Source organism: Chaetodon trifascialis, chromosome 17 (genome assembly GCF_039877785.1).
Source record: "Chaetodon trifascialis isolate fChaTrf1 chromosome 17, fChaTrf1.hap1, whole genome shotgun sequence".
Taxonomy (NCBI): Eukaryota; Metazoa; Chordata; class Actinopteri; order Chaetodontiformes; family Chaetodontidae; genus Chaetodon; species Chaetodon trifascialis.
The window spans coordinates 25,305,076-25,332,536 of NC_092072.1; the positions used below are offsets into that span (position 1 = coordinate 25,305,076).

The 27,461-nt window shown below is 41.6% G+C and overlaps 1 protein-coding gene and 1 pseudogene across 1 annotated transcript in view; one reads left to right on the forward strand and one right to left on the reverse strand.

The window, feature by feature from the left end:
• The window catches only part of arhgef2a (Rho guanine nucleotide exchange factor (GEF) 2a), a 110,329-nt gene extending 83,123 nt beyond the window's left edge, over nucleotides 1-27,206 (forward strand). Inside the window, exons 18-23 of the mRNA XM_070985295.1 lie at nucleotides 373-422; nucleotides 3,567-3,602; nucleotides 3,694-3,744; nucleotides 9,774-10,100; nucleotides 10,716-10,863; nucleotides 24,934-27,206. Coding sequence (XP_070841396.1) covers nucleotides 373-422; nucleotides 3,567-3,602; nucleotides 3,694-3,744; nucleotides 9,774-10,100; nucleotides 10,716-10,863; nucleotides 24,934-24,962 — 641 coding nt within the window. The 3' untranslated portion in view covers nucleotides 24,963-27,206. The remainder of the gene's footprint in view (nucleotides 1-372; nucleotides 423-3,566; nucleotides 3,603-3,693; nucleotides 3,745-9,773; nucleotides 10,101-10,715; nucleotides 10,864-24,933) is intronic.
• Nucleotides 12,447-13,960, reverse strand: LOC139346053 (uncharacterized; annotated as a pseudogene).
• Nucleotides 27,207-27,461: the final 255 nt, after the last annotated feature.

The following is a 27,461-nucleotide window of genomic DNA, read 5'->3' on the forward strand; positions in this document are numbered from 1 at the left end:
TTCATCAAATTTTGATCATCAAAATGACACCTTAACACATAAAATCCACATGGACAGCTAAAAGATGTGAATTATTTGCTCCAAAGTGACAGCAAGAGCAGGTAGAAGCAAAGATCATACTGATACAATTGCAGTCTTACTAGAATATTGTCCAATTAAATGCACACTGTAATTCAATGACCCAATGAGTGTAGCCTTATGTGATTTCTTATTTATTAAGCATCAAGTTCATCTTCATGTTTAATGTGGACAAACCCACAACTCCCTTGCCCCTCACTGTTTGCTGTAATAAATTAGGCAGATATTAATTCCAATAAATGTTTTGTTTTCTAGGACTAGTACTCAGTGACTGCTGTGTCTGTTTCTGCTCAGGTGATCAGGATCTGTTGGTCAATGGAGGCCACGATTTCTTTGCAGCAAAGGTGAGCTGGGGCCAAGATGGAAGTGTAATAAGTGGGAATGTTTTTGGGACTTGTGACTCTCTCTGGTAGGGGTTTGAATGCTTTGTCATTATTTGGAATCCTCCTTCCTTTTATAGGAATAACAGCATTGACCCTGGCATTCTAGGCACATGCAATTTAAATCACGCACATTCACAACATACCCTGGCCACCAACATCCTCGTGCCCAAGCCAAATGTTGGCACCTCTGGTTACCAGGAAACTGCACTAATTCCCCGCATCACCTGTCTGGTGCCTCATCCCTTGAATGGACTGGTTTGCCTTTCTGTCTTGTCTGTCTTTTTTCATCTCTTAATTACACCAGTCCAATCCCTGTCACAAAAAGGTTGAGAGAGTTTTTCTACCAGATGTCCTTGTTAAGTTTGCCCTACTGAATGAGAACACTCTGAAATAAGACATTTAGTTTGACATTTATTTTAAATGATTTTATCTCTGTTGTCCAGTTGGACTTCTTGCTTCCAACTAAGACCTGGCTGAAACCTGGTGATCAGGCCCAGCTACTGGAATTGTGTCTCTCTAGTTATGACTTCAGTTCTAACTGGTGGGTAGACCCACCACTGTCCATATACCCCTTACATTTAGAGAATGGTGCAGACAGTGAAGCCTAAAGTCACCACTTGATTTAAAATATCAAAGTTATAATGATTGGGTTACCTAGTTTCTAAATTTAGTAAGTTACTATAATTAGGTGGTCAAAATTAGATACCTGGTTGAAAGTGAAATGCTGTCATCCCTGCATTATATATATGAAAACACATAAGGGCATATATATTCAGCATTTGTCTATTCATGTCATACTTGAAGGTTATATACACATTACTTAAACAATTTGTTTGAGTTGTGATTTTTGAGAGAGGCTACTGGCAAGTGAGAAGATAGGTAGGACAAGGTGATTATGAGAATGGATGGGCAAAATAGCATAAATTGAGTTAATGCTTCACACCTGAAGGAACTCCAACAACTCTAACAACTGCTGTTATAAAATCCAAGAGCTTTCAGTGACATTGATGATGACTCCACAAAGTTTAAGTACCTAGATAACATGAGATAATTTCCTCAGTAAATAGAAGGACAATTCTACCTTGCTCTTACCTTTCTCCTTTGTCCTATCCACCCACATCAACCACAAACCATTCAATGAAGCATTCATGTCTCGATTTAGCACAGTTAGCCATGTCTCCATAAACAGCATTAAACCACACTGCCGGGATTCCCTCTGGTTCTGAGTGAGCACTGCCAGCTGTTCCATCATAATTGGGAGAGATCACACATTCCCCATGAAGACCAAGAGAATGACTGATTTGTAACATCTCCTAGTGTGATGCACAGCTACGGTTTCCCTATCTCTTCCTCCTCAACTCGTGGGAAACATCGGGCTCTCTCTGGTAACACTATGGTGTTACAGAGCGTTATCAGCTGACCTCTATTTAACCAGGATGGCCATGGCTGTGCTCAGGATCCAACTGCACTCCTATTGCACACAATACAAAAACCAGTCGAAAGCCCAACACAAATTCATGTTCTGAGTTGTTCATTGATATACAGTTGGAAGGCAGAATTACTTAAGCTGTAGGTTCACTTCATGTCTATTGATTTTAACACTAACTAATTGGTTTAAGTTGTGGAGGGGCCCTGTGTAAAAATCCAGTTCCAATACTTAATTATTCTTGTTCATATTTTGTTTACATGGTAGATATTCCAGAGAAAGTTATTAAGGTAAATTACCACTGACTAGGTTTAAGTGAGACTGAGACTCATTAAATTACCAGTACACAAAGCAGTTAGCAGAAAATGGGGGTTGGTATCAGTAGAGGGCTGAACAAAATTTTTTTGCCCTGAGGTACCCTAACATAGTAATGCAACCACACACAGCTAGTACAGGATGGTGTGCTTCTATTTCATCAGAAAACATAAAAGAGGCAGAAGAAACAGCTGTAGGTGAAATTTGATTTATGATATATTACTGTAATGATGATATCTCCTGGTGGACAAGATTGGATTTTGTTACAACAGATGTGTGGTCACATAAAACAGTTGTTATTTTATTTATTTATATATATTTTTCCAGTCCATACAATGAGTGCAAAAAAACCACAGCACAACACATGCCAAAATTCCAGGCTCCTTCAAATATTTTTCCTGGAAAATGACAGCCCATTTTCCAGAGAATTCCCCAAATCACTGGGATCTAAATTCTCAGTTATTTTATTTATTTATTTGTTTGTTTTTGGTAAAATGTGGTTCCAAATTGTCACTTCATGACTAAATGTTCAGTGCATCATGATGCTGCTTTTAAAGGGGACAAAATATTACCTGCCACACCTAACGCACCAAACCATAATATACTGGTTTTCACTATCAGACACTGAACAAAAATATAAACTCAACACTTTTGTTTTTGCTCCCATTTTTCATGAGCTGAACTCAAAGATCTAAAACATTTACTATATACACAAAAGATCCATTTCTCTCAAATATTGTTCATAAATCTCTGTAAATCTGTGTTACTGAGCACTTCTCCTTTGCTGAGATAATCAAGATTATCAAGATGCTGATTAGACAGCATGATTATTGCACAGGTGTGCCTTAGGCTTACCACAATAAAAGGGCACTCTAATGTTCAGTTTTATCACACAGCACAATGCCACAGATGTCGCAAAATTTTAGGGAGCGTGCAATTGGCATGCTGACTGCAGGCCGATTGTTGTGCCATTCATCCATGACCACCACCTCATGTTGCAGCATGATAATGCACAGCCCCATGTTGCAAGGATCTGTACACAATTCCTGGAAGCTGCGAAAGTCCCAGTTCTTGCACGCCCAGCATACAGCCAGCATACTGACATCATACTCACCCATACTCACCCATACCCACCACGGACATGTCACCCATTGAGCATGTTTGGGATGCTTTGGATTGGCATGCCTCCCCACCCCCCCGTGTTGGCGTGTTGCGTTTATATTTTTGTTCAGTGTATGTGTAAATTTGTCAGGACTGTAAATGTGAACTTATGTACTATTGTAGTATTAATATAAATCATTTTATTCTGTTCAAATGCATTATCATCATGAAACTCCTCTCTGTGGTGTATTTACTTTCTAAAGGATTGCATGAGGGGTCAAGACACTCCACCACCCACAGTAAGTCGGGGGGGTAAAGGTTTCTTTAATTCTGTATGTGTGTCTGTGGTAGATAGACATCAGTAATAAGTATGCTGCCTGTGTCTGACAGGAAATCTATCAGAGGTTGATGAATCTCAGCATTTATCTCCATGCACTTCAGGTGAGTAGGTTTCTGTACATCTTTCACACACTTGAGTAATGTGCAATAGCATATAGCACACCATGTTATGCTACATATAGTGCAGTCTATTGGATTGTTTATGTTGTTTGGATTGATGTAAAAAATATGTGGGGGATAAGTGCAGAATTTCAGCTGTAAAGGAGTAAGCCAGTGATATTGAGTCTGTTGAAAAGCAATGTACTGCAGATGTTTTGGGGTGGTCAGCAAATTTTCTCCCTACAATGAGGTTATTATTAATTTATTAAGCCCCCATAATTTCCTCTTGTCTTGTGCATGAGATGTGCCAGATTTCAATATTTCTTTGAAAAGATCTATTTTGTGTATTGATCGGTGTGTATCAGCACTGAGCAAAACCCAGAAAGATGCTTATATCCATCCATCCATTTTCTATACTGCCTATCCCTTTCGGGGTTGCGGGGGGGCTGGAGCCTATCCCAGCTGTCAACAGGCGAGAGACGGGGTACACCCTGGACCAGTCGCCAGTTGATCACAGAGGATGTTTATATAGATAAGAAATTCTCATAATCTGTCTTGTCACACGTGAGTCAGAAACACAGGCTGGAACAGTGTTCTTTTCACTTAATCAAAGAGCTATCATGTATATCTACTCCACCATGGATAAAGTATTATTGTGGAATCATTCTGTAGTTTTCGGATAATCTAAAAATACCACAAAAAGCCTGAAGCCAACAATGGCTATGGCTCCAAGATGATTGGTTCCTACTGAAGAAATAAATCTTTAAAAAGGACTCGCAAAAGATTCACCTTTAAAAAAGGTTCAGTCCCTAAAGCAGTTGCTCACTGTTAATTTTAACAAATATTACTCAAATGTGTGGAAATAATGCTGTGATTGGGGTCTACTTGCAGCGGTGGATTCATTCATTTTAAGGTGTACTAATGAGTAGTTTGGCAGTGGGACAGTGTATGTGAGATTGAGTCAAAACCTAGTCAAAAACTAGTTTGTGTTGATAATAATGAAGAAACATGTCGTCCACATGTAGATTTTTAAAAACACCTTCTAAAGAGCAGCTTTTTTTTCTCAAAACTCCTGCTTCTCTGTACAGCACATGTTAAAATTAGTAAATTATTATGTCATCAACTTCTTGCATGCTCAGTGTTGCTTTGTGTAATGAGCATGTGTCTGAAACAACAAGGATGGTGGACTTGGTTTATGTTTGGTTAGCGCTGCTAGACTTTGCGCCAGAAAGGTGTTAAATAACTACAAATAAATACATAAATGGCATCTGTTGTTTGTGTTTTTCAGTTGTGACCACTAAAAGAAAATGAGTTCACTACCCATGTTCAGAATGTTCTTCTCTGGCATGTACTGTTGATAGAGACTTGTTACCGACTGGTCCAGCATGCTTGTTTCAGTGTTTGTAATAATTTTTGTGTTCCTGTATGTATGGAGATGTTTTATAAAATGAATGTTTTGTGCACAGAATTTTTTTTGAAATGAAAGGGAAAAATATCTGTTTAAAATATTCATATATGTGACAATCCATCCATCAGTGAAAGAAAAATGCTCAGGATGAAAGTAAGCCATGGCCAATAACTTTTTAAGATCATGATCTGCTCATATTTTCACATTTCAAACTGCTCTGGACCAGATTTTTAGCTGTGATACTCTGTAGTTTTAAATGAGTGTTGTCTTGCATTCATTATTTATTAGTTTTGAATGGCTTTTGCTCTGTTACTTTCACAGAACTGCGTCAATTGATCTGGGCTAGGTAACTTGGCTATTATGTACAGTTACATACATAAACAAGAGTTTGATTTGACCTCTGTGATAGTCAACACAACTGACCTGACGAACAATAATGTTAACCACATTAACAGCAAGCTTCCTGACATTCCTCCTCACACAACTAGAACGCCTCTTGATGGAAAGCAAATTGTGAGTATTTTCCTCGATAAGTCATATTTCAGGACTCAAAATGCAGAGCAAAAACAGAGACAGTGTCACAAAACACAAACTAAATTTATTTACAAAAGGAGGAACAAAAGGCGCACTCAAACTGAGTGGAGATAACAAAAAACACCACGCTGGAGACTAAGGCAGGAACAAAAGGTGCTCTCAAACTGAGTGGAGATATAGGGGGACTGAGCACACTGAAAGAAAGAACAGAACAAGAGCATAAATCCAAAGAAGGACAACACAAAAATCCACTGGATAAGTTCCAGGGCAGAACTGACAAGGGCTTTTCTTGGGAGTTACTCACACTGAGACGTACACACAGTTGAGATCAGAACGAACTGGTAACCACAGGATCAGAGAGCCTCCCCTAAATGCCGCCAGCAATCAGCTCCAACACGCCTCAAGTGTGCAGGTAATTAGGTAGTCACGGTGCATGTGGAAAGGACCTTCCATTCTCAGACAGACAGGGGAGACAGACCAACAGACAAATAACACTAGGGAAAAAGGAAGGGAAGAAACACTGGGAAAAGTACATCACTGACCCAAAGAATGGGTAGAGTGAGGGCGGCAGTACAGTACAGTACACACCCGGCTGGATAGGTGGTTTTGGTGAGTTTTGTTTCTGTTGAGTTTGAATTAATTTTGTTTTATGATTAGTTAACTGGGGCAGCATGGTGGTGCAGCAGGTAGTGCGTGTGCCTCACAACAAGAAGGTTGCCGTTCGATCCCCAGGCAGTGCCTTTCTGTGTGAAGTTTGCGTGTTCTTCCCATGCATGCGTGGGTTCTCTCTGGCTTCCTCCCACAGACCAAACACTGTATGAAAAACCACATTTACGACCAGTAAACCCCTGCAACATGCATTGATTATCGGCCATTTAGAGGGAAGTTCGCCCGCTCCGAATATCATCGGGAACGGACCATCTGTCGGTGGGGGGTGTGGTTATAGCTCTAATTAGCACATAAATACTACCGACTTTGATCTACTCAGGCTGGCCTGCTGGCTTTACAAACAACCATTGGATGATTCCACAGGCATTTTAAAAGGAAACCCTCATGTGATTGGATACAGCTGGGCCACACAGCTGGTGCCTGGAAAAAGAAAGGAAATGTGCAGAGGGGTTCCTTGATAAGAGTCTCTGGGTTGGGCCATGCCGCTGGTCCATGGTGCACGAAAAAAAGAGTCTAAGGCCTCTGGAAATGTTTCTTTGCTGCCTCTGGGTCATACTGAGTTGGCGCCTGTCGCTTTGAAGGGAACTCGATGTGCAGCCTCTTGCGGTGTGTCGCCACATACTTTGGGTCGCTCTCTAGCCTCTCTTGAAGTGTCTGACAGAGTTGGGAGAGCGTCTGACTGTGGAAACATGGAGGCTTTACTATCCAACCAGCTTCCCCTTCCACGATGTCATCCTCCTCATCGGACATCATGTCAGCAGGGACCCCCTGCTAAAAATCAATTTCGTGCTGGGTGGCTCGGACACTCCTTCTTGCTTCCAGCAGCTGTAAATTAATGTATTAATATAATATTAGTACTGCTAAGCATTCATGTAACTCTTACCCGCTTTCTTCTCTGTCTGCTGCAAGCTGAAATCTTCATAGCTGCTGTCTGAACTGAAAGAGCTGGCTGGGCATACCTGAAGCTCCTTCGCACCTTCTCGTTACAGGCCGCTGGAGGAAAATATATATTCATTTGAAATAATTAAGACAGGCTTCAGGAAAGTAAAAACAACAACAACAACAACAACAACAACAACAAGAAACAACAGAAAAGGGTTACATAAAAAAACTTACATAAAAGGACCATCCATGTCTGGACTCCCAGTTAAAGTGGCCACCAAATGTGATGTCACCGCTTCGTTGTGGGATGAGTTCAGTCTGTAAAACACAAAAAGTACAAACAGGTCATGCAACGTTTACATTTACTTTACGTTTACATGAACGGTTACCAGACGTTCAGAACATAGTGCAATAAGAATAATAAAGGTTTGGCTGCCTAATAACTGCACAATGTAGTATTAAATGCTAACGTTACTTACTGCAACTTATGCACCCATCTCTTCCTCTTCTGGTCGTCTCTACAGCTGCAGTTCGGTCGGGGCTGCTCCTCCAGAGCGAGCAGTCTGGCTTTTATCTCGGCCATTTCTCCTCGCCAGTTGCATTATCAGCTGCGTTACCCTCCGAGACAATCCACTGAAGGTGCTCAGCAGTTTATTCTCTAAATTGTTTGGACTTTCTGGATATGGTCGCTCCTCAGCCAGGCTGTCCATTCATTGCAGAGGAGTGCCTTCTGGGGTGAACTGAAGACAACATCCGGCCATTGTATGAACAGAGTTAAAGTTTAGCAGGACCCTAACCTAACTTTTCTGATCCGAACTCCACTGATAAAATAGCGTTTTCTATGCTCATAATAATGCGTCTTAGAGAGTTCCTGGTCACAATGTTCACAGACGTGCCAAGGTCGTTTTCTGCCGACGTCATTGCATCAGAGGAGGCGTCCAGTCATATGCGAGGTCGTGCTCTCGGAATTTCTCTCTCGAAAAACATGCTGTGATTTTGCTAGGTATTTTGATTTTCTATTTTTGTACCTGCATATTTTATCCATCCATCCATTATCTATACCGCCTATCCCTTTCGGGGTTGCGGGGGGCTGGAGCCTATCCCAGCTACAATGGGCGAGAGGCGGGGTACACCCTGAACCGGTCGCCAGCCGATTGCAGGGCCACATGCAAAGACAGACAAACATTCACACTCACACTCATACCTACGGACAATTTAGAGTCATCAATCAACCTAACGAGCATGTTTTTGGTCTGTGGGAGGAAGCCGGAGTACCCGGAGAGAACCCACACATGCACGGGAAGAACATGCAAACTTCACACAGAAAGGCCAGGCCTGACCCGGGGATCGAACCGGCAACCTTCTTGCTGTGAGGCACCCGCACTACCTGCTGCGCCACCGTGCAGCCCCTGCATATTTTATAAAACATGTAAACTTCTTTAAACTGTTTGACATCATCGAAAATTAAAAAATGAAAAGTTACTTTGGTGTGTTCCCTTTTTATTCCTACTTAAAGAATCAGCAGCAAATTGTGACATGTCCAAGAACTGTTGATGCTTTAATTTTCACATTTGATTTAGCAATTTAAGTGGAAAATGAAAGGCTTTTGAGAGTCAGGACACTTACCCTGTATGTAACCTATAAAATTATTTAAACACACTTCTAAATCCTCATGAAAAAAAAAAAAATCTTCTGTATTCTGTAGGCACAGAACACACACACACACACACACACACACACACACACACACACACACACACACACACACACACACACACACACACAAAATCCCAATTCGCATTTGTATAGCTTGCAGCATTTACATTTGCATTCTAACACCTCACAGTCACAGGGGCTGAGAGAGAACATCCACGGCAATATACAGTGATGATGATTGACGGAAATGGTACTTTTCATGCAGTGAAAACATGCTCATTAGGTTAATTGGTGACTCTAAAATTGTCCTTAGGTGTGAGTGTGAGCGTGAATAGTTGTATGTCCGTATATGTTGCCCTGCGATCGGCTGGCGACCGTTTCTCGCCCGTTGACAGCTGGGATAGGCTCCAGCCCCCCCGCAACCCCGAAAAGGGATAGTCAGGTATAGACAATGGATGGATGGATGCATTAGTTAACTGATCAAGCAAGTCTTTATTCGATAAAAGAAGCAAACCTGACTTCACAAGGTGCACACAAGTATTTTTCTGTTGACACATTTGAACCTTCTATACTTGTTGTCATCATTCCTCATGTTCATACATGCCATTAAGTCCGCAGTACTTGTTCTATGTGTTGAAGAGGTTCAGCAGTTTCAGTTAAACAAATCTAGTGGATGTCTTCCAAAATTATCTCCTTATGTTTCCCCAGACAGTATTTCCATGCTGAGCCTATATTCTTTGGTGAATGCTCTTCTTGGCGTTGGACAGTTTCATAAGAACATTTTTTTTTTAATCACATGTCTGAACCATAAAATTTTATTGTAATTTTTGTGAATCATCAGCCTGTAAAAAAAAAAAGCTGGATTCTCTATCATATCATGCAGGGTGCTGTAATCAAACAAGACTCCATCTTGGAGCTGCTGCTGCAGGCACAGGACACTGCGAAGCCAACTGTAGGAGGAGTATGGCGCCCTATCTGCCGAGATAGTGGAAATCTGGAGGCCAGTGCTAGGTCAACCATTGGGGAGCTGGCTCTTTTGCAGAGACAACACAGCCTTTTGCAGGAGGAGCTGCTGAGGCTGAGGGATGCAGAGAGTCGGTTCAAGGACAGTGAGAAGGCTCGAATCAAGCTGGAGCGGCAGGTCCGACACATGAAGGTCTGCAGCGGGCTTGCACCTGCTTCCCAGCAACTGGGGGAGCGGCCTTTTCAAGTAAGGACATGCAAACTCACAAGCGGCATTAAATAAAAAATAAATAAATAAATAAAGACACTTAAAAAAACTGAAACCTGTAGTTCCCAAAATGCAGGTCAGGAGCATATTTATATTAGACACATCCTACCTAGAAAACACCCACATCTTTGAAAGTCCACACCCCAATCTTATATGCAGAAATTTGGGGAAGCCAGATGATGTCACAGTGATGTAATCCGGGTTTTTATTCTGTCAGACAAACTTCTCTAAAATCTAGAAGGGTCTATCTGCAGTGGTGACTGCAAGACACATTCCCTTTCCAACATGACACATCTACTTCACTACATGCTACACTCCCTCAAATCTGTTCCAATCCTAATTAAGTAGTTTAAGTGCCTAAACCAAACTGTAAAATGTCAAGGGTGTATCATGAACTAGGTGAGTCCTGTAGCTAGTTAGATCTACTTGCCAGAATCCCACAAGAACTGATACAACCATGATAAATATATTGATATTGATGTGAAAAATGGGGTGCTCCTTTAAATAAACATTTTAGAATAATTAACAGTACATTATGTTCAACTTGATTCTACTGTCTCTTTCCTCTTGCTGTTTTAACCTGTATCTCTGCAGCCAGAAAGAGAGGTCTCAGCTGCAGCTGATGCCACTGGGGATAGTCAGGAGCCTGCCCACCAGTCACATGGCATCCAGGACAGCAGTGATCTGGAGATAGACATGATATCAGATGACGATGATGGGACAGCATCTGAAAGTTCCAAAGGTCAGATTACAGACATAGCACAAAATGATTGTAAAGGCTATATGCATCATTTTGGAATTTTGTGTTTTTTAGGCAATGAGTCCCATGCAATAACTACACTGGAGGCTACAATCAGTTTGGCAAACAGGCATTCTTTGATCACTATCCTATGGCACAATTTAAAATTTTGCTCTAAGTAATTGTGACAGTGCTGACGTGTCATGATTCAGTTAAAGTGGGAGTAAGCAGGGGTGCATGCATGCACATGTTTGTGTGTGCCTGACTGTTTTCATCTCAGGTTAACATTACCTATGTTATGTATATGTAGTGCTAAGTGCATGTAACAATAGCCTTTGTTAAAAATCACACTAATTTGCTAGGGGAATCAGTGGTGGCTGAGTGTAGCATTAGCCTTACCCAATGGATCTTCTAGCCTCTGCCATGTTAACTGTCATCATTTCTCTCTGTAGAATAATGTAACATTGTGATAAGTAAGCAGGACCGGAACAAAAGTGCCAAATAGGCCAGTATATGATTTATTATTGCTGATCCAGCCACAAACTTCACAAATTCAAATAAGTAGCATGTCTTTGAAAGCCCCACAACTGCAAAAAATTTCATTTTACAGGCTTTATTTGACATGCAGTGTGGAGCTAGGGCTAATGTTGTCTTTATTGTTCTATTGCCACATACAGTACTGGTAGTTAGTATCAGAATGTAGCTCTCTTCCTAATTGATTTAATTTCCATTCTAATGATTAATTAATGGGACAGTTGCTGTTTTTTTCCTACTGAAATCAAAATATGTCTGACATTTGAATTTTCCCAACCACCAGCCACCACCCCCCTCCCAATCTCTCCTCCCCTCAGAGCATACGTACAGTGTCTCTCCACCCACCTGATACAGCAATCCCTTTCCGGCATTATGTTATTGCAAGAATCAGTTTAGGAATCATGATGTCGAGGCACCACACGAGGTGTTCTGTTGTTGGCTATAAAAACAAGCACAAATCACTCCATCGGGAGCCAGTCACAGAGGACAGAAGAGCGGTGTCAACTAAATTCAGTTTGGAATGCAACGTCCCAGCTACAGTTGGCAAAAAACTTAAGCACTTTGAGACTGACTGTTTCTCCAACCTCGATCAGTCCGAGGCAGGATTAGCAAGGCAACTTTTTCTAAAAGAGGGGTCACTTCCAATTTTGCATGGAATACCTGCAGATAAGGGATATGTAAGTATACAAATAATTAGCTGTGTGTTTCTTTTGTAGATTAGCGTGAACTCTTGTGTGTCATAGCGTGTGTTTTGCCATTGAGAACGATATAAGGCTAACCGCTTGCTTCGAGACTACCAGTTCAGCCGTCAAAGATTAGCTAGCTACTACTGTAGCTTTTGGTACATCACACCACAAGTTACAGTAGAATCCAAACATTCTCTGTAATAGAATGCTCTGTCAGGTTAGATGGGGAGTGTCGTTGCACAGCTATTGTCAGGTCTTTCCAGAGATGTTCAATCAGGTTTAAGTCTGGGCTCTGGCTGGGCCACTCGCAGACTTGCCTTGAAGCCACGCTTTTGTTATCTTGCCTGTGTGCTTAGGGTCATTGTCCTATTGGAAGGTAAACCTTCGCCCCAGTCTGATGTCCTGAGCACTCTGCAGCAGGTTTTCATCAAGGATCTCTCTGTACTTTGCGCCATTCATCTTTCTCATGATCCTGACTAGTCTCTGTTGCAAAGTGAGGTGAGGACAAAAAAACATCATGCAGGCAGTGAGTGATGCTGAACAAATTTAGGCAGACTTTTATTCTCTAACACAAAAAAAAAAAAAAAAAACCTTAACAATACCCTTTAGCTCCCATTACTCAGCTTAGAACAGAATCTGGTGCTGCTCTTCCTAAACCAGTCCAGTCTCTCTCCCAGTGCTCTCACATATATAGTATAGGAGCCCGCCTTGCCAGTTCAAACTGACCTATCAGGTCAGCACTGCAGGAAAGAGGGTTGACAAGGTTAACAACAAACACATAATGTCCTTCTTAGTTTGCTCACACAACAAAGCCTCATTTCATTCTTCAGGGTGTTATCACAAATATCATACATTCAAAATAAGCAAATCATTTAAATATCGCACAGTATTTGTCACCCGTCATTTCATCTCTCATCCTTTTGACCAATCAAATCTAAGAATCCACCCACTCCTACAGCACATAAAAGGGCTATTGTTCAGGCGTGCTCCCTCTTTGAACACCAGCATGAGATGGCCTCCACCAGGACTCACCCTCCGACAGGTTAAAACCTTGATCACCCCCTGAGTTTATTAGATTCTTAAAAAAATGTGCTTCTAATGCTGAGTACAATTATACGAGATTGGTATTTCTCAGTTAATTTATTGAACTAAAATTTAATAAAGAAAACAAAGCAATTGTGTGAGAGTGGCTATTCACCTTACTTGAAAAACAAGGGTTTAATAAATAGTGAGGGAGGTGAGGCTTCCTCACAGTCTCCCAGTTCCTGCCGCTGAAAAACATCCCCACAGCATGATGCTGCCACCACCATGCTTCACCTTATGCGTGGTACTAGCCAGGTGATGAGAGGTGCCTGGTTTCCTCCTGACGTGACGCTTGGCATTCAGGCCAAAGAGTTCAATCGTGGTTTCAACAGACCAGAGAATCTTGTTTCTCATGGTCTGAGAGTCCTTTACATGCTTTTTGGCAAACTCCAGGTGGGCTGTCATGTGCCTTTTACTGAGTAGAGGCTTCCGTCTGGCCACTCTACCATAAAGGCCTGATTGGTGCTGCAGAGATGTGTTGTTCTTCTGGTAGGTTCCTCCATCTCCACAGAGGGACGCTGGAGCTCTGTCAGAGTGACCATCGGGTTCTTGGTCACCTTCCTAACCAAGGCCCTTCTCCCCTGATTTCTAAGGTTGCCCGTGCGACCAGCTCTCGGAAGAGCCCTGGTGGTTTCAAACTTCTTCCAATTATGAATGATGGAGACCACTGGGCTCCTTGGGACCTTCAATACTGCAGAAATGTTTTTGTAACCTTCCCCAGATCTGTGTCCCAATACAATCCCGTCTCGGAGGTCTAAAGACAATTTCACTTTGTGGCTTGGTTTCTGCTTTGACATTTACTGTAAACAGTGGGACCTTATATAGACAGGCGTGTGCCTTTCCAAATTTCAATTCAGCTCAATTTAATTTTATTTGTATAGCACCAAATCACAACAGAAGTTGTCTCAGGACACTTCCCATATCCTCCTGACTACCAAGAAAAAAAATTGTCCAATCACATTTTGTTTTAATTCCCCAATCTTTGCTGTTTGTGTTTTTTAGGACACTTTTTAAACACTTACATAGTATTCTAAAATAATTCAGACAATGTTTTAATGTATTGTTAAGAGACTTATCCAAAATATGTCAACAATATTTCAAGCCAAAATTTGCTCAATGAAAAGTATTATGCACTTACTTTTCCTTCTCTCATAAAATGCACTTGCACTGATGGATGCCATTTTCCTTAATGAGAAAGAGAAAGGTACCAAAGCCCCACCCATTCATGTTTGGTATCATTGAAAAGCCCTAAATGTTCTTTGTAGATTGTAAAATGAGTTAATGGAGTAGTATGCAGTGGGTGGGATATATTCTGGTTTACAAATGTCCTCCACAGAGGACAAATTTGAACTACTGGTAGTCAGGAGGAAATAGAGCTGGAACAGTCCAAGCTCTTTTAGCTACAGAGACCCAACACTTCCCCCATGAGCAAGTACTTGGCGACAGTGGCGAGGAAAAACTTCTTTTTAACAGGCTGAAACCTCAGGCAGAACCAGGCTCTGGGTGGGCTGCCATCTGCCTCGACCGGTTGGGTGAGAGAGAGAGAGAGAGAGAGAGAGAGAGAGAGAGAGACAGACAGACAGACAGAAATACAATCAGAGAGAGAACGAGACAGACAGAAATGCAATCACAGTAACAGTGACAGTGGATGTAATAATAGTAGTAGCAGTTGCAGTTGATGTCAGGCAGGGCCATGGCAGGAGACGTAGCTGTAATCCACAATCCAGATTCAGCCACTATCCATGGGAACCTGCGAGACGACAATGCACAGAGATTCCGGGTAGGAAGCTAAGTTATTAACACGCTGTGGTAGGACATGAAATCGTGTGTCCAAATCTCATCCAATCAATTTAATTTACTACAGGTGGACTCCAATCAAGTTGTAGAAACATCTCAAGGATGATCAGTGGAAACAGGATATACCTGACCTCAATTTTGAATGTCATAGCAAAGGGTGTGAATACTTGTGTGCATGCAATATGTCAGTTTTTTGTTTTTCATAAACTTGCAAAAATTTCTAAAACCCCTTTTTCACTTAGTCATTATCGGCTATTGTGTGTAGATTGATGACACAAAAAATGAATTTAATCCATTTTGGAAAAAGGCTTTAACATAACAAAATGTAGGGAAAGTGAAGGGATGCAAATACTTTTCTTTAGCATACTTACAGCCCCCTCCCAAACTCCAAGGACTGTCAGTAATATACTGTATATTCTTCATTTAAATAGTCTCAACAAACATGCAACATCTTTGTTTGTTGAGACCGCACAGGTCAGGTTAGGACCCAATAGCAGCACTACCTGAGCTGTTCCACTCAGTAACAGATCCAGGAAGGGCAAAGCAACAAACTTAGTCAGTTCCCAGAAATCAAAATCAATATGGCCTTCGATCCCAGTCCATTCTACAGAGGGTGGTTCCCAGAACAAGAACTTGGAAAAAAAAAGCTTTTAAATATGCTGCTCCCTCCTCTTGGAATAAAATACAGACTGATCTAAAATTATCAGAGCTGATCTCTCTGAGGGAATTCAAGGCCATAATGAAGGATCGAGAGGTAAACTCCCGTGATCAATGCAACTGTTTTTGAACTCTTCTGTGTCTATTTTTATTTACCCCCTCTCATTGCTGCTTATTTGATTATCGTTATTGACCTGTACCCTTGTGTTTAACAGTTGTTTTATGTTTGGTCATACTGTTGTATTTGGTTTTTGGGATAATGTTGTTGGGCTGCCTTCTTGGCCAGGTCACTCTTGAAAAAGAGATTTTAATCTCAATGAGGTTTTTTTTTTTTTTTACCTGGTTAAATAAATGATATTTAGGCTAAGGTAATTACTAGGGTTCGGGAGAGCAGACAAGGTGAGAGGCAGACTGGGTCGATACCAAGAAGGCAGTCTGATAGTGAGTGCATCCTCATCAGAACTGTGTTCTATGCTATGCCTGAATGAAGCCCCTGTAAATTGGCAAAGCAAGAAACAGTGGCCTGTGGGTGTGTTGAAGGCTGTCCAGGCTTCCATTCATCTCCCTCCCGAATGCGAACCAGGTGGTAGGCATTACAGAGATCTAATTTCGTGAAGATCGTGGCCCCTTGGAGCAGTAGTTCTGACCCCTGTTGTTGATACACGGCCCATCTTTCTAACCCTCCCACAAAGAAGAACCCTGCCCCTACTGGTGACAGATGATGCCTGCCGCCAGAGAGTCATTAATGAGGTTTTCTATCACCTCTCTCTCAGGAGCAGACAGTAGGAGAAGGAGAAGGAGTACGGGCGCTCCTTGGATAGAGTCATACGGACAGTGGGGAGGCAAAGAGGTGGCTTTGGCCTCGCTGAAAACCTCCCAGTAGTTGTGGAATTCAGGTCGATGGGTTGGGAGTGGAGCATGGGATTGGGAGCACGAGGTGGCACAAAGTACTCCATCCCAGGATGGCCCCTGTTGTCCAGTCGATGAAGATGATGATGAGGGGAATGCGTGGAGACCTCAGGATGTGGAACTGGACGGTGTCATGATGGTTTTCGGACAGCAGGACATGGGCAGGGGTGGTCTGGTAGGTTACAGTTCCCAGAAGATAGCCACCAAGTGTGCAGGTGGAGATGTGTCTGGAAAGAGGAACCAGTTCGATTCCCAGCTCGTGGGCAAGCTCCCCATCCATCAAGCCTTCTGGGAGGAGGAGCTTGGACTGGAACAGCGGCTGCTGGTACGAGGATGAGTGCAGAGCGGAGGTGTGGCTCATCAGTACCTCCCCATCTACTGATGAGCCCTGCCTTTTGCTGGGCAGCGTGAGACAAAATGGCCAGCCTGGCCACAATAGCTTCTCTTTCTCTTGGACAACCTGGTGCGGCCGAGATGTGTATGTTCAGGACCCTCCTGCTGGGGCGCGGTGAGGTTGGAGCAGGCGGCAGCTACCAGTGTTTCCTGAGGGTGAGTCGAAGGCTGGTTAGCTGGCATTCCCCGATGCTTCTCCCACTGGTGAGTCTGGATACAAATATCTACCTTTTTGGCCAGTATGATCACTCCACAGATGAGCCCTTCCCATCAGGTGATCAATGGCGAAGGCTACCTTGGCTTGCTCGAATTCGAATGTGTGTGGTTGCAGAGTGAAGAGTATGGAGCAGTTGGTCAGAAAGGTATTGCAGGTCTCCAGATCTCCAGCATAGCATTCAGGGGTGACCACTTGCAGTTCGCTGACAGGAGGAGGTGGAATGAAGGGTGACGGATGGATAGGAGGTGAACCCAGAAACTCTGGCTGGGCATGACCACCGGCCATCTGCTGGATCTGTGTGGCTAGCGCCACTATCCACTTCTCAAGGGAGGCTGCAGCTGCTGTGGATGCCATAATGGCCTTGTGTCCCTGAAGGACATCCTCAATCCTTTTGAAGCAGATCTGAGGAAGGTGGAGCATGCTGGGATAATGACTAGCCAGATTGTACTGTAACATGTAAGGTTAGGACCAGCAGCACTACCTGATCACGGAATTCTCTGAGAGTCGTAGACGAGAAAGGCTTGATGCTCCGTCAGGAGTGAATGACATGTTCAGGAAATGTTTGGCAAGAGAATATGCTCTGCGCAAGATGATAAGTTAATTTCAATTCATGTTAATTTCTTCAACCTTGAAGAATTAACATAAAAATTAAATACTGAGCTCCATCACGTTGAAATGCCCTCATCCTCATCCTCATTCTCATCATCCACATCCACCGCATATCCAGAGTCAGGTCGCGGGGGCAACAGCTCCAGTAGGGGACCCCAAACTTCCCTTTCCCGGGCCACATTAACCAACTCTGACTGGGAATCCCGAGGCGTTCCCAGGCCAGTGTGGAGATATAATCTCTCCACCTACTCATGGGTCTTCCCTGTGGTCTCCTCCCAGCTGGACGTGCCTGGAACACCCGAGGATTGAACCGGCAACCTTCTTACTGTGAGGCACACACACTACCTGCTGTGCCACCGTGCTGCCCTATAAACGCAACACGTTTTGCTTCCATTTTTCATGAGCTGAACTCAAAGATCTAAAACATTTTCTATATACACAAAAAAAATATTTCTCTCAAATATTGTTCACAAATCTGTGTAAATCCCCAGTCTGACCCTGATGAAGACCTATGTTGGTCAATACGCGCTGGTCTTTTTTTTTTAACTCTTTTGGACCAGTTTTGCCATGTAAAATAAAGGCATTTTAACTTCACACAAGCTCTACAGTGTGCCTTGGTGTTTTTGAAGGAGGCTTGTTATTTTTTGATTTTTTACTGAGACATTTAGACCTATGCAACAAGCCCTTCACCTGAGAAGTAAGTGCAAAGTACCTGAAGTATCCAAAGAGCACCTGTGTTGCAATCAACAAGAAGACCCAGCAGCGCTTTCACTCTGTTGTCTTCTGTGTAAATCTGTGTTAGTGAGCACTTCTCCTTTGCTGAGATAATCCATCCCACCTCACAGGTGTGGCATATCAAGATGCTGATTAGACAACATTATTATTGCACAGGGGTGCCTTAGGCTGGCCTCAATGAAAGGCCACTCTAAGATGTTCAGTTTTATCACACCGCACAATGCCACAGATGTCACAAGTTTTGAGGGAATGTGCAATTGGCGTGCTGACTGCAGGAATATCCACTAGAGTCGTTGCCTGTGAACTGAATGTTCATTTCTCAACCATAAGCCGTCTCCTGACGCGTTTCAGACAATTTGGCAGTACATTCAACCGACCTCACAACCACAGACCACATGTAACCACACCAGCCCAGGACTTCCACATCCAGCATGTTCATCTCCAAGATCGTCTGAGACCAGCCACCTGGATATGGTGTAAGATCGCTGTCAAAAAGACGTGTCCATAATTTAAGTTTCGTATTTGTAAAGTTAACAATTTGTGTGTCATAAAAGTTGTTTTACACAATATTCCGCTGTCATATACGTGAGTCTGTGAAATTGGGTTCGGGTTACGATTGTTTTTATTTGAGTATGAGTCTAAAAGCTGTGAGTGCAAAGTCTTGAGAATACAACTCATTTTTCTATGACTACGAAGTCTTCACTGTGGATACGAGTTCAAGTTTATGGGTATGACTCAAAAAGTGCTGAAATGATGTCACTGAGGTCACAGTCAAGTTGCAGGGGAAAGTAATCGATCGACGATTCCTCCAACTGCGCATGCCCCAGACACAAACATAGAGGGCAACGCCGCCAGCCCCAGAGAGACTTCACTGGCAAAGCTCTAAAGTCTCACCCATTGGGCGTGAGACACACGCACTTCAACCCATTCACATGCTCACACGCCATATCTTGTATTTCTCACACATATAAAACAGTGGAACAGGTAGAAGAAGTGGTGATGTGTCGGTTGCGGATGAAACAGCTCGTAGAGCTACTCTTTGAAGTGAACGTTCAGAGCAGTCTCCTGCCTGGGAGTTGGAGCGGGAGCCACTTTGTGTGTTTTTTATGCCCTGAGCAGGATGGGGAAGGGTGGGGGTTACACACACACTTGCACTAAGAAATGCTGAATTGAATAAATATTTTTATTTGTACCAATTTATGTGTCATTTATCAGATCAGACCCCCGTCCCCACCCCAACCCTCACTGCCGCTGCCAAATCTCACTCTGAACTCAGTTCAAAACTTGAGAGCCCTGCACAGGTAACATCAATAATAACGTGCATAGCCATTATTTATTTCATAAAATCGAACCATTTTATATTATATACATTTCTTGAACTCACATACTTATTGCTTTAGCTTGTAAGATAAAGATATTTACATGCCGATGAAGCTAGTTTAGTGCTATCGTTACTGGGATTAGAAGTGGGCCAGTGCTAATTAGTTAGCACTAAACAGCTATGAAACATATAACATTACCCCTCAAAAAATGCACTGTCCTCATAATTTTCGACCAGAGCATTAACAATCGAGCCAGATTTGGGATGAGTTAACATGAACCAGTAACTTATTGTCTCAAATGTATAATTTCACTTGTAAACCGTGCAATAAGCAGGATGATTCATCATGTCCGGGTTTATTTCTCCATATCAACCTTCTCCCTCTTTCCGTGTTAACTTTACACAAAGTTACTGCACAGGGTTAATGCTCTGGTCGAAAATTATGAATGATAGCACCCAGTAACGATAGCACTAAGCTAGCTTCATCGGCATGTAAATATCTTTAGCTTGCAAGATAAAGCAATAAATATGTGAGTCCAAGAAATGTATATTGTATAAAATGGTTCGATTTTATGAAATCAATAATAGCTATGCACGTTATTATTGACATTACCTGTGAAGTCTCTTCGGGGATGGTGGCGTTGCCCTGCATGCGCATGCGCAGTTGGAGGAATCGCCGATCAATTACGTTCCCCTGCGACTTGACTGTGACGTCATTTCAGCACTTTTCAAGTCGTACCCGTAAACTTGAATTCGTATCCACAGTGAAGACTTTGTAGTCATAGAAAAATTAGTCGTATTCTCAAGACTTTGCACTCATACTCATATAAAAACACTTGTAACTCGAACCCAATTTCAGAGACTCACGTATATGACAGTGGAATTTTGTGTAAAACAACTTTTATGACACAAATTGTTAACTTTACAAATACGAAACTTAAATTATGGACATGTCTTTTTGACAGCGATCTTACACCATACCCTGACAGCTGCTGCAACAATTGGTTGGCATAACAAAATAATTTCTGCACAAACTGTCAGAAACTGTCTCAGGGAAGCTTATCTGCATGCTCCTCTTCCAAACTGGGGTCTCGACCTGACTGCAGTTCATCATCGTAACCAAATGCTCAAATGGGCAAATGCTCACATTCAATGGTGTCTGGCACATTGGAGAGGTGTTCTCTTCACGCATGAATCCTGGTTTTCACTGTTCAGAGCAGATCGCAGACAGCATGTGTGGTGTCGTGTGGGTGTGCGGTTTGCTGATGTCAACGTTGTGGATCGAGTGGCCCATGTTGGCAGTGGGGTTGTGGTATGGGCCATCACCTCATGTTGCAGCATGATAATGCAAGCCCCCATGTTGCAAGGATCTGTACACAATTCCTGGAAGCTGAAAACATCCCAGCTCTTGCATGGCCAGCATACTCACCAGACATGTCACCCATTGAGCATGTTTGGGATGCTCTGGATCAGCGTATACAACAGCGTGTTCCAGTTCCTGCTAATATCTAGCAACTTCGCACAGCCATTGAAGAGGAGTGGACCAACATTTCACAGGCCACAATCAACAACCTGATCAACTCTATGCGAAGGAGATGTATTGCACTGCGTGAGGCAAATGGTGGTCACACCAGATACTGTCGGCTTTCTGACCCCCCCAGATCCCCTAAATAAAGCAAAACTGCACATTTCAGAGTGCCCTTGTATTGTGGCCAGCCTAAGGATACTGTGCAATATTCATGCTGTTTAATCAGCATCTTGATATGCCACACCTGTGAGGTGGGATGGATTATCTTGGCAAAGCAGAAGTTGTCACTAACACAGATTTAGACATATTTGTGAACTATATTTGAGAGAAATGTTTTATTTGTGTGTGTGTGTGTGTGTGTGTGTGTGTGTGTGTGTGTGTGTGTGTGTAGAAAATGTTTTAGATCTTTGAGTTCAGCTCATGAAAAATGGAAGCAAAAGCAAAAGTGAAAAAGTTATTTCTTTTTGTACGTTATGTCAACAAATGAAAGATAGATCACCTCTAAATGAGTTATGTTTTCAGGCATGGAAAGAGTTCTTTTGTGCAGTATCCTCCATTTTTTTTAGAAAACTATTACAATAATACAATGTTATACTGTGAAGTCATTATGTGGAGTGCAGAGCATGTGAGCGATGAGAATTCCCACTCCTTGTGCACAGAGAGTGAATGTTATTAGTCGAAGTATGATGTATTCCCACTGAACACCAGATGATATTGGTGAGACAAGTCTAGAGGTAAGTGTCTTTTGTTCAGTTTGTAACTCAGATCATAGATGGCAATTTGGTGTTAGTGACATTGTGTTTGTATTAACTGGATCATAATCTGCAATAGTAGACCATATACTGGCACACCTCGTACCATCGTGAATTTGTTTCAGTCCTGCTTACTTCCCACAATGAGACATAATTCTACAGAGAGAAATGATGACAGTTAACATGGCAGTGGCAAAGGTTCATTGGGTAAGGCTAGCACTCAGCCTCCACTGATTCCCTTGGCAAATTAGCATGATTTTTAACAAAGGCTATTGTTGCATGCATTTAGCGATCTAGGTTGTTATGACAAAGCCAAATAATTGTAAACTGGGCTCAGTGATGCAGACTGGTAGATGGAATGAAATAGCAAGATGATTTCTTAAAAACAGAAAATGCACTCTAATTAAATCAGATCAGATCCAATTAAATAAACAAACTGCAGGTTGGAGGCACAGCGTGACACTGAATGTGGCTGGAAGGCACTGAAAAAAAAAAAAAAACAAGACACAAACATAAGTGGCAGTCCATAAACCAGGCAACAAAGGGAATCCAAATAACAAGGCTCCAGTAAGACAATGACAGGATGTCTTGGTAATTTCGGTTACCAAGTACAATACTCACACAAGGCACAGACAAAAAGACACTGGGCAGATCAGGATGAACTGGCAACCAGCATAGCAGAACCACCCTTAAATACTGCTGGTCTTGATGAGTCTCATGTGCGCAGGTAACTCCAGCAGGGAGTGAGTGTGGCCACACCCAGCCTCAGACACGCAGGGGAACAGACACATTACATGAAGGGAAAAGGAAAACACTGGGGACAGACAATTGAGCACCCTAGCATAGGAAATGTTAACCTGAGATGAAAACAGGCAAGGTGGATGGTAAGGCACACACAATCGTCTGTGTGTACGCATTCACTCTCTCTCTCTCTCTCTCTCTCTCTCTCTCTCTCTCTCACACACACACACACACACACACACACACACACACACACACACACACACATACATAGTGTGGCTACATTGCCAACAATCATTATGGATGAAAATTTAGTTAGATAAAAGCTTATTTACATGGTAAATCTCAACTTTACTTAACACAACAAAGTGTCTTGTACAGCACAGACAACATATCTAAAATACAGTCACATTTTAGGGTAATTGTAATTAATTGGGTAAACTTTAATGTGTCCGTGACTGCCAAAACTTGCTGCACTGAACAACATCCTTGGCACTGAACTGTCACTCAAAAACTCATTAGCCAATGAGGACGCATGACATCGGATATGAAAGGGGCAAACCCAAGAGGGCCATTCGTTCACACACAAAGATGGGGCAGGGTTCAACAATTTGTGGAAAAACTGCTTGGACAAATTGTCCAAATGTTTGGATGTTTCTCAACATACGATTGCAAGGAAGGGATTACGGATTTCACCATCTACAATCCATGATATTGTCAAAACATTTCGAGAATTTGGCGTAATCCCTGCATGTAAGGGGCAAGACTGAAAAGCAACATTGGATGCCCATGACTGTCGATCTCTCAGGTGGCACTGCAAACCAACTAAAAACCAACATGACTGTGTAAAGGATATTACTACATGGGTTCAGGAACACTTCAAAAAACCGTAGTCGACACAGTTCTATCACTGTCATCATAGTTTTTTTTTTTTTTTTTTTTACTGCTGCTCCTTACTATACTATGCTGCTCTAACACTACAAACTTCCCCGCTGTGGAAATAATGAAGGATTAATTATCTACAAACACAAGTTAAGACTCCACCATGCAAAGTGAAAGCCACATATCAACAGTGTCCAGGATGATTAAACTTAAAGATTGGTAAAACACTGTATGGCAGTGGAATTAACTAAGTCTGGCAGCTCACAATGTAAATTAATCTCCCTGGTTTGTCTCATGATTGTGTGCATTTTTCATCAGTGCCAAAATGAGTACTGATTCCTGATTCCTGATTTACCACCACTGCGATTTTCAGATTATTTGATCAATTCAAATACTGTTTTATACTATTATCCACTTCACAACTTTACTGTTTTGGTTCACTCTAACTGCTCTCATATTGTCAATTTTGACAGTAGCTTGCAGTTTTTCAGAAACAAAAGCACTAAAAATACATGGTTCAACAGCTAGTGTACAAACACAATTAGAGACAATTTAATTCCAATTACTTGCTGTGCTGGGCCTTGTTCTTCAAAAATGACCAGGTTTACATGGTGTTATCATCGTAAAATAATCCTGTTTATTGTCACCCAGCTCATTTGGTTCTTTAGCAACCAGGAACAGATCTGGAAAAAGAGAGGCTTTCTTGTAAAATATATGCTTCTCTAATTATTACCAGTACGGCCTGGGTGACTCTGCAGTCAACCTAAATGAAATGCCTGGCTATTATTTACAATTAGTCATTTTGGCAGATGCTTTTATCTAAAGCCGCATACATATGAATTCACACATCAATGGCACAGCATCGGCAGTTTCCAGGTTCAGTATCTTGCCCAAGGATACTTCGGCATGTGGACTGCCGAGTCCAGGGACCGAACCACCGACCCTCTGATTGGCAGATGACCACTCTGCCTCTTGAGCCACAAATACTTGTTTACTTATACACATATTCAATCATTAATGCCAGAAAATGTATAACAATTTCAAAAGCGAAGCTACACTGTGTGAACTTTGAATACTTTTCAGTAGTCCCTCCCCACATGCCATAGCAGAATATTGGGTTTTAATTTGAAATATGTCAGATGATAGAATCAAGATATCATTGAAATGCTACTTTCTTGTAGTATTAGGGGAGCAGTGAACTGAATTTGGGTCTCTTTTCTCTTTTTCAGATCTTCAAGATATTCCAGAGGAGATCTGATCTTTGGCATGTTTCATTGTGGTTATGAGTTGAAAGCTGTAAGTGATTATGATGATGATTCTAGCATATATGCCACAGAGCACAACAATGTACATGTCGTCTTTTCAGCAAGTCTTAATGTTTATTTATCTGCTTTGCTTTTTTAGTAGATGGCTTGTGACAGTGAGTTGTTTTATTCTTCAGTTATGCTTTGGATTGTTGGATTGGGTTTCTATGATTTAATTGCATCTCTTGACTAAAGGGGTGGGGAAAACTCAAAAATATTACTAGTATTGGATATTTTGACTATTTGCACTTCTAGTTAGACGCTAAACTGCATTTCGATCTCTCTGTGTTGCACTCTGATGATGACAATAAAGTTAAATCTAATGTAATCTGATGTAATATTTAACTATATTAAATGTCAAAATCAGACAAAATTGTGATTAGGACTTAAGAATAAGGCAGTAACGCTTTTCAGTTTAAGCATGTAATTCAGTTGTTTATTAGTGCAGAAATAGATGCAATCCCAGTCATGTAAAACAAGAAGGGCTCAACCCCCTGTGGGAGATTATACATCAATGTTTAGATTATATATTGAAAAACAACAATAACAATACAAAAAGATGGGTGAAAGATTTTGCGCACACTATTTGTACATTTGTGGTCTACTGATGTCTTTTGACCAGGTTTCTCTAGTCTCTCACTATAAACAGTGTGGGATGGTGTCTTGCTGGTGAGATTGGTTAAACTGCACTGCTCTTTCAGAAAGTTCAACCAAAAATTACATTCCTTAGAAACAACCCACATCAGGGAAAACGGTTTTCACTCATTAATTACCAGATAATACCAGAAAAACAGATAATGAGGACAATGTAGAGCAATCCAATACAACTTCCCTGCAGTAAATCCAGTAACAATGTCTATCATATTCAGGGTTTGTTGAGATTGTGTTACAGACATGCTGATCTTTTTTTGGTAGCAAACTATGAAATAGGCTAAATTATGTGAATGAAACATTGGCAAGTACTTACTCAACCTTTCCACTCGGTTGATGTTATGGATTTGTCACAGATGCACACAAAGTAATAAACTGCTGTCATAGTGTCATTTTTGGCAGTAGCTGGCAGCTCTTCAGAAACAAAAGCACTAACAACACATTATTCAGCGGCTAGTGTACAAACATAGACAAGCTATATGGCTTGTCTTTATATAGTTCCCTCAGCTGGTGGAGCCCAAAATGGAGCTAAAATAATGTGAATAGTTTTGTTGAAATGCCACCAGGCTTTTTTTTAAATATGAGAAGGACAGTGTAGCCATTTAATAGACAAAGGTGGGTTTATTGGTGCTTTTTTGCCTGGGATAAGCCATCTTGTCTGCTGTTACTGTAACATCCCTGAGGGTGGCAGCAGAGCATTATTTATGAATGAATTATTTCTTGAAGAAAAAACAAAACTAAATAGAACAGAACAGGGACCTGTTGCACAAAACTAGGATAAGGGATTAAGCCGGGATATGTTGGTTATCCTGACTCAATTTATCTGTGATCCAATTCCACAAAAGCAGGATAGTGGAGAGTGGGTTATGTTATGGGATAAATTACCATGGAGATTTATTCTGTGGAGCTAGCCTGCTCCAGACCAGGCTAAATTCCAGGATCTACTTAATCTCATCCCTTATCTCAGTCGGCAGTCATCACAAACGGAAACCAATAGTTATTCCACTGCCCACTACACATTGTTATCACATTCAACTAGATCCACTGTCATTATTTAAACATTAATACAAAACATAAGAATCATTAATTTCAATTTTAATTAATTTCATTAATCTCAATTATTGTAGATAAATGATGATTTTAGATGATGTTGCAATCATTAGATAGACAGTTTTCCATAGATGATATATAAAATACACATCCAATAAATGTGTATTTTATACATATACACACATCAAAGAGTCACATGATGTTCCTTTATTGAATAAGGATAAATCAAAGCATCAGTTCCTTTCAAAACTGAAGTCACACAGTGACTCTAAAAGATAGAAAGCACAGAATCAAAGCATATTATACAACACAAGAATAAATACACATTCAAAGGTCTGTATATAATACACCCCACATGTCCGCACACTGAAATAAATGCAGGACAAATCCGTACACAACAAATGAACAGACAAATGAATGGATGCAGTAGCCTCCCTGCAAGCTTGTATACACACAGTACACAGCACAAACATAAGAGGCCAAATCAATCTAAATTGAAAAAAACAAAAAACAAAAAAAAACCCCACAAATTCCTCTGCTAATGCAGGCCATATTTAACTGAAATTCACAGCATGCGTCTCTGCCAATGCAGGATATATTTAACTGAAATTCACAGCATGTGTCTCTGCCAATGCAGGACATATTTAACTGAAATTTAAAGCATGCATGTTAACAAAAATAATTTAACACATATTGGTCCCTGACCAGCCGACCACTGTCGTCATCAGGAAAGATGGCAGGATTGTGCCAGT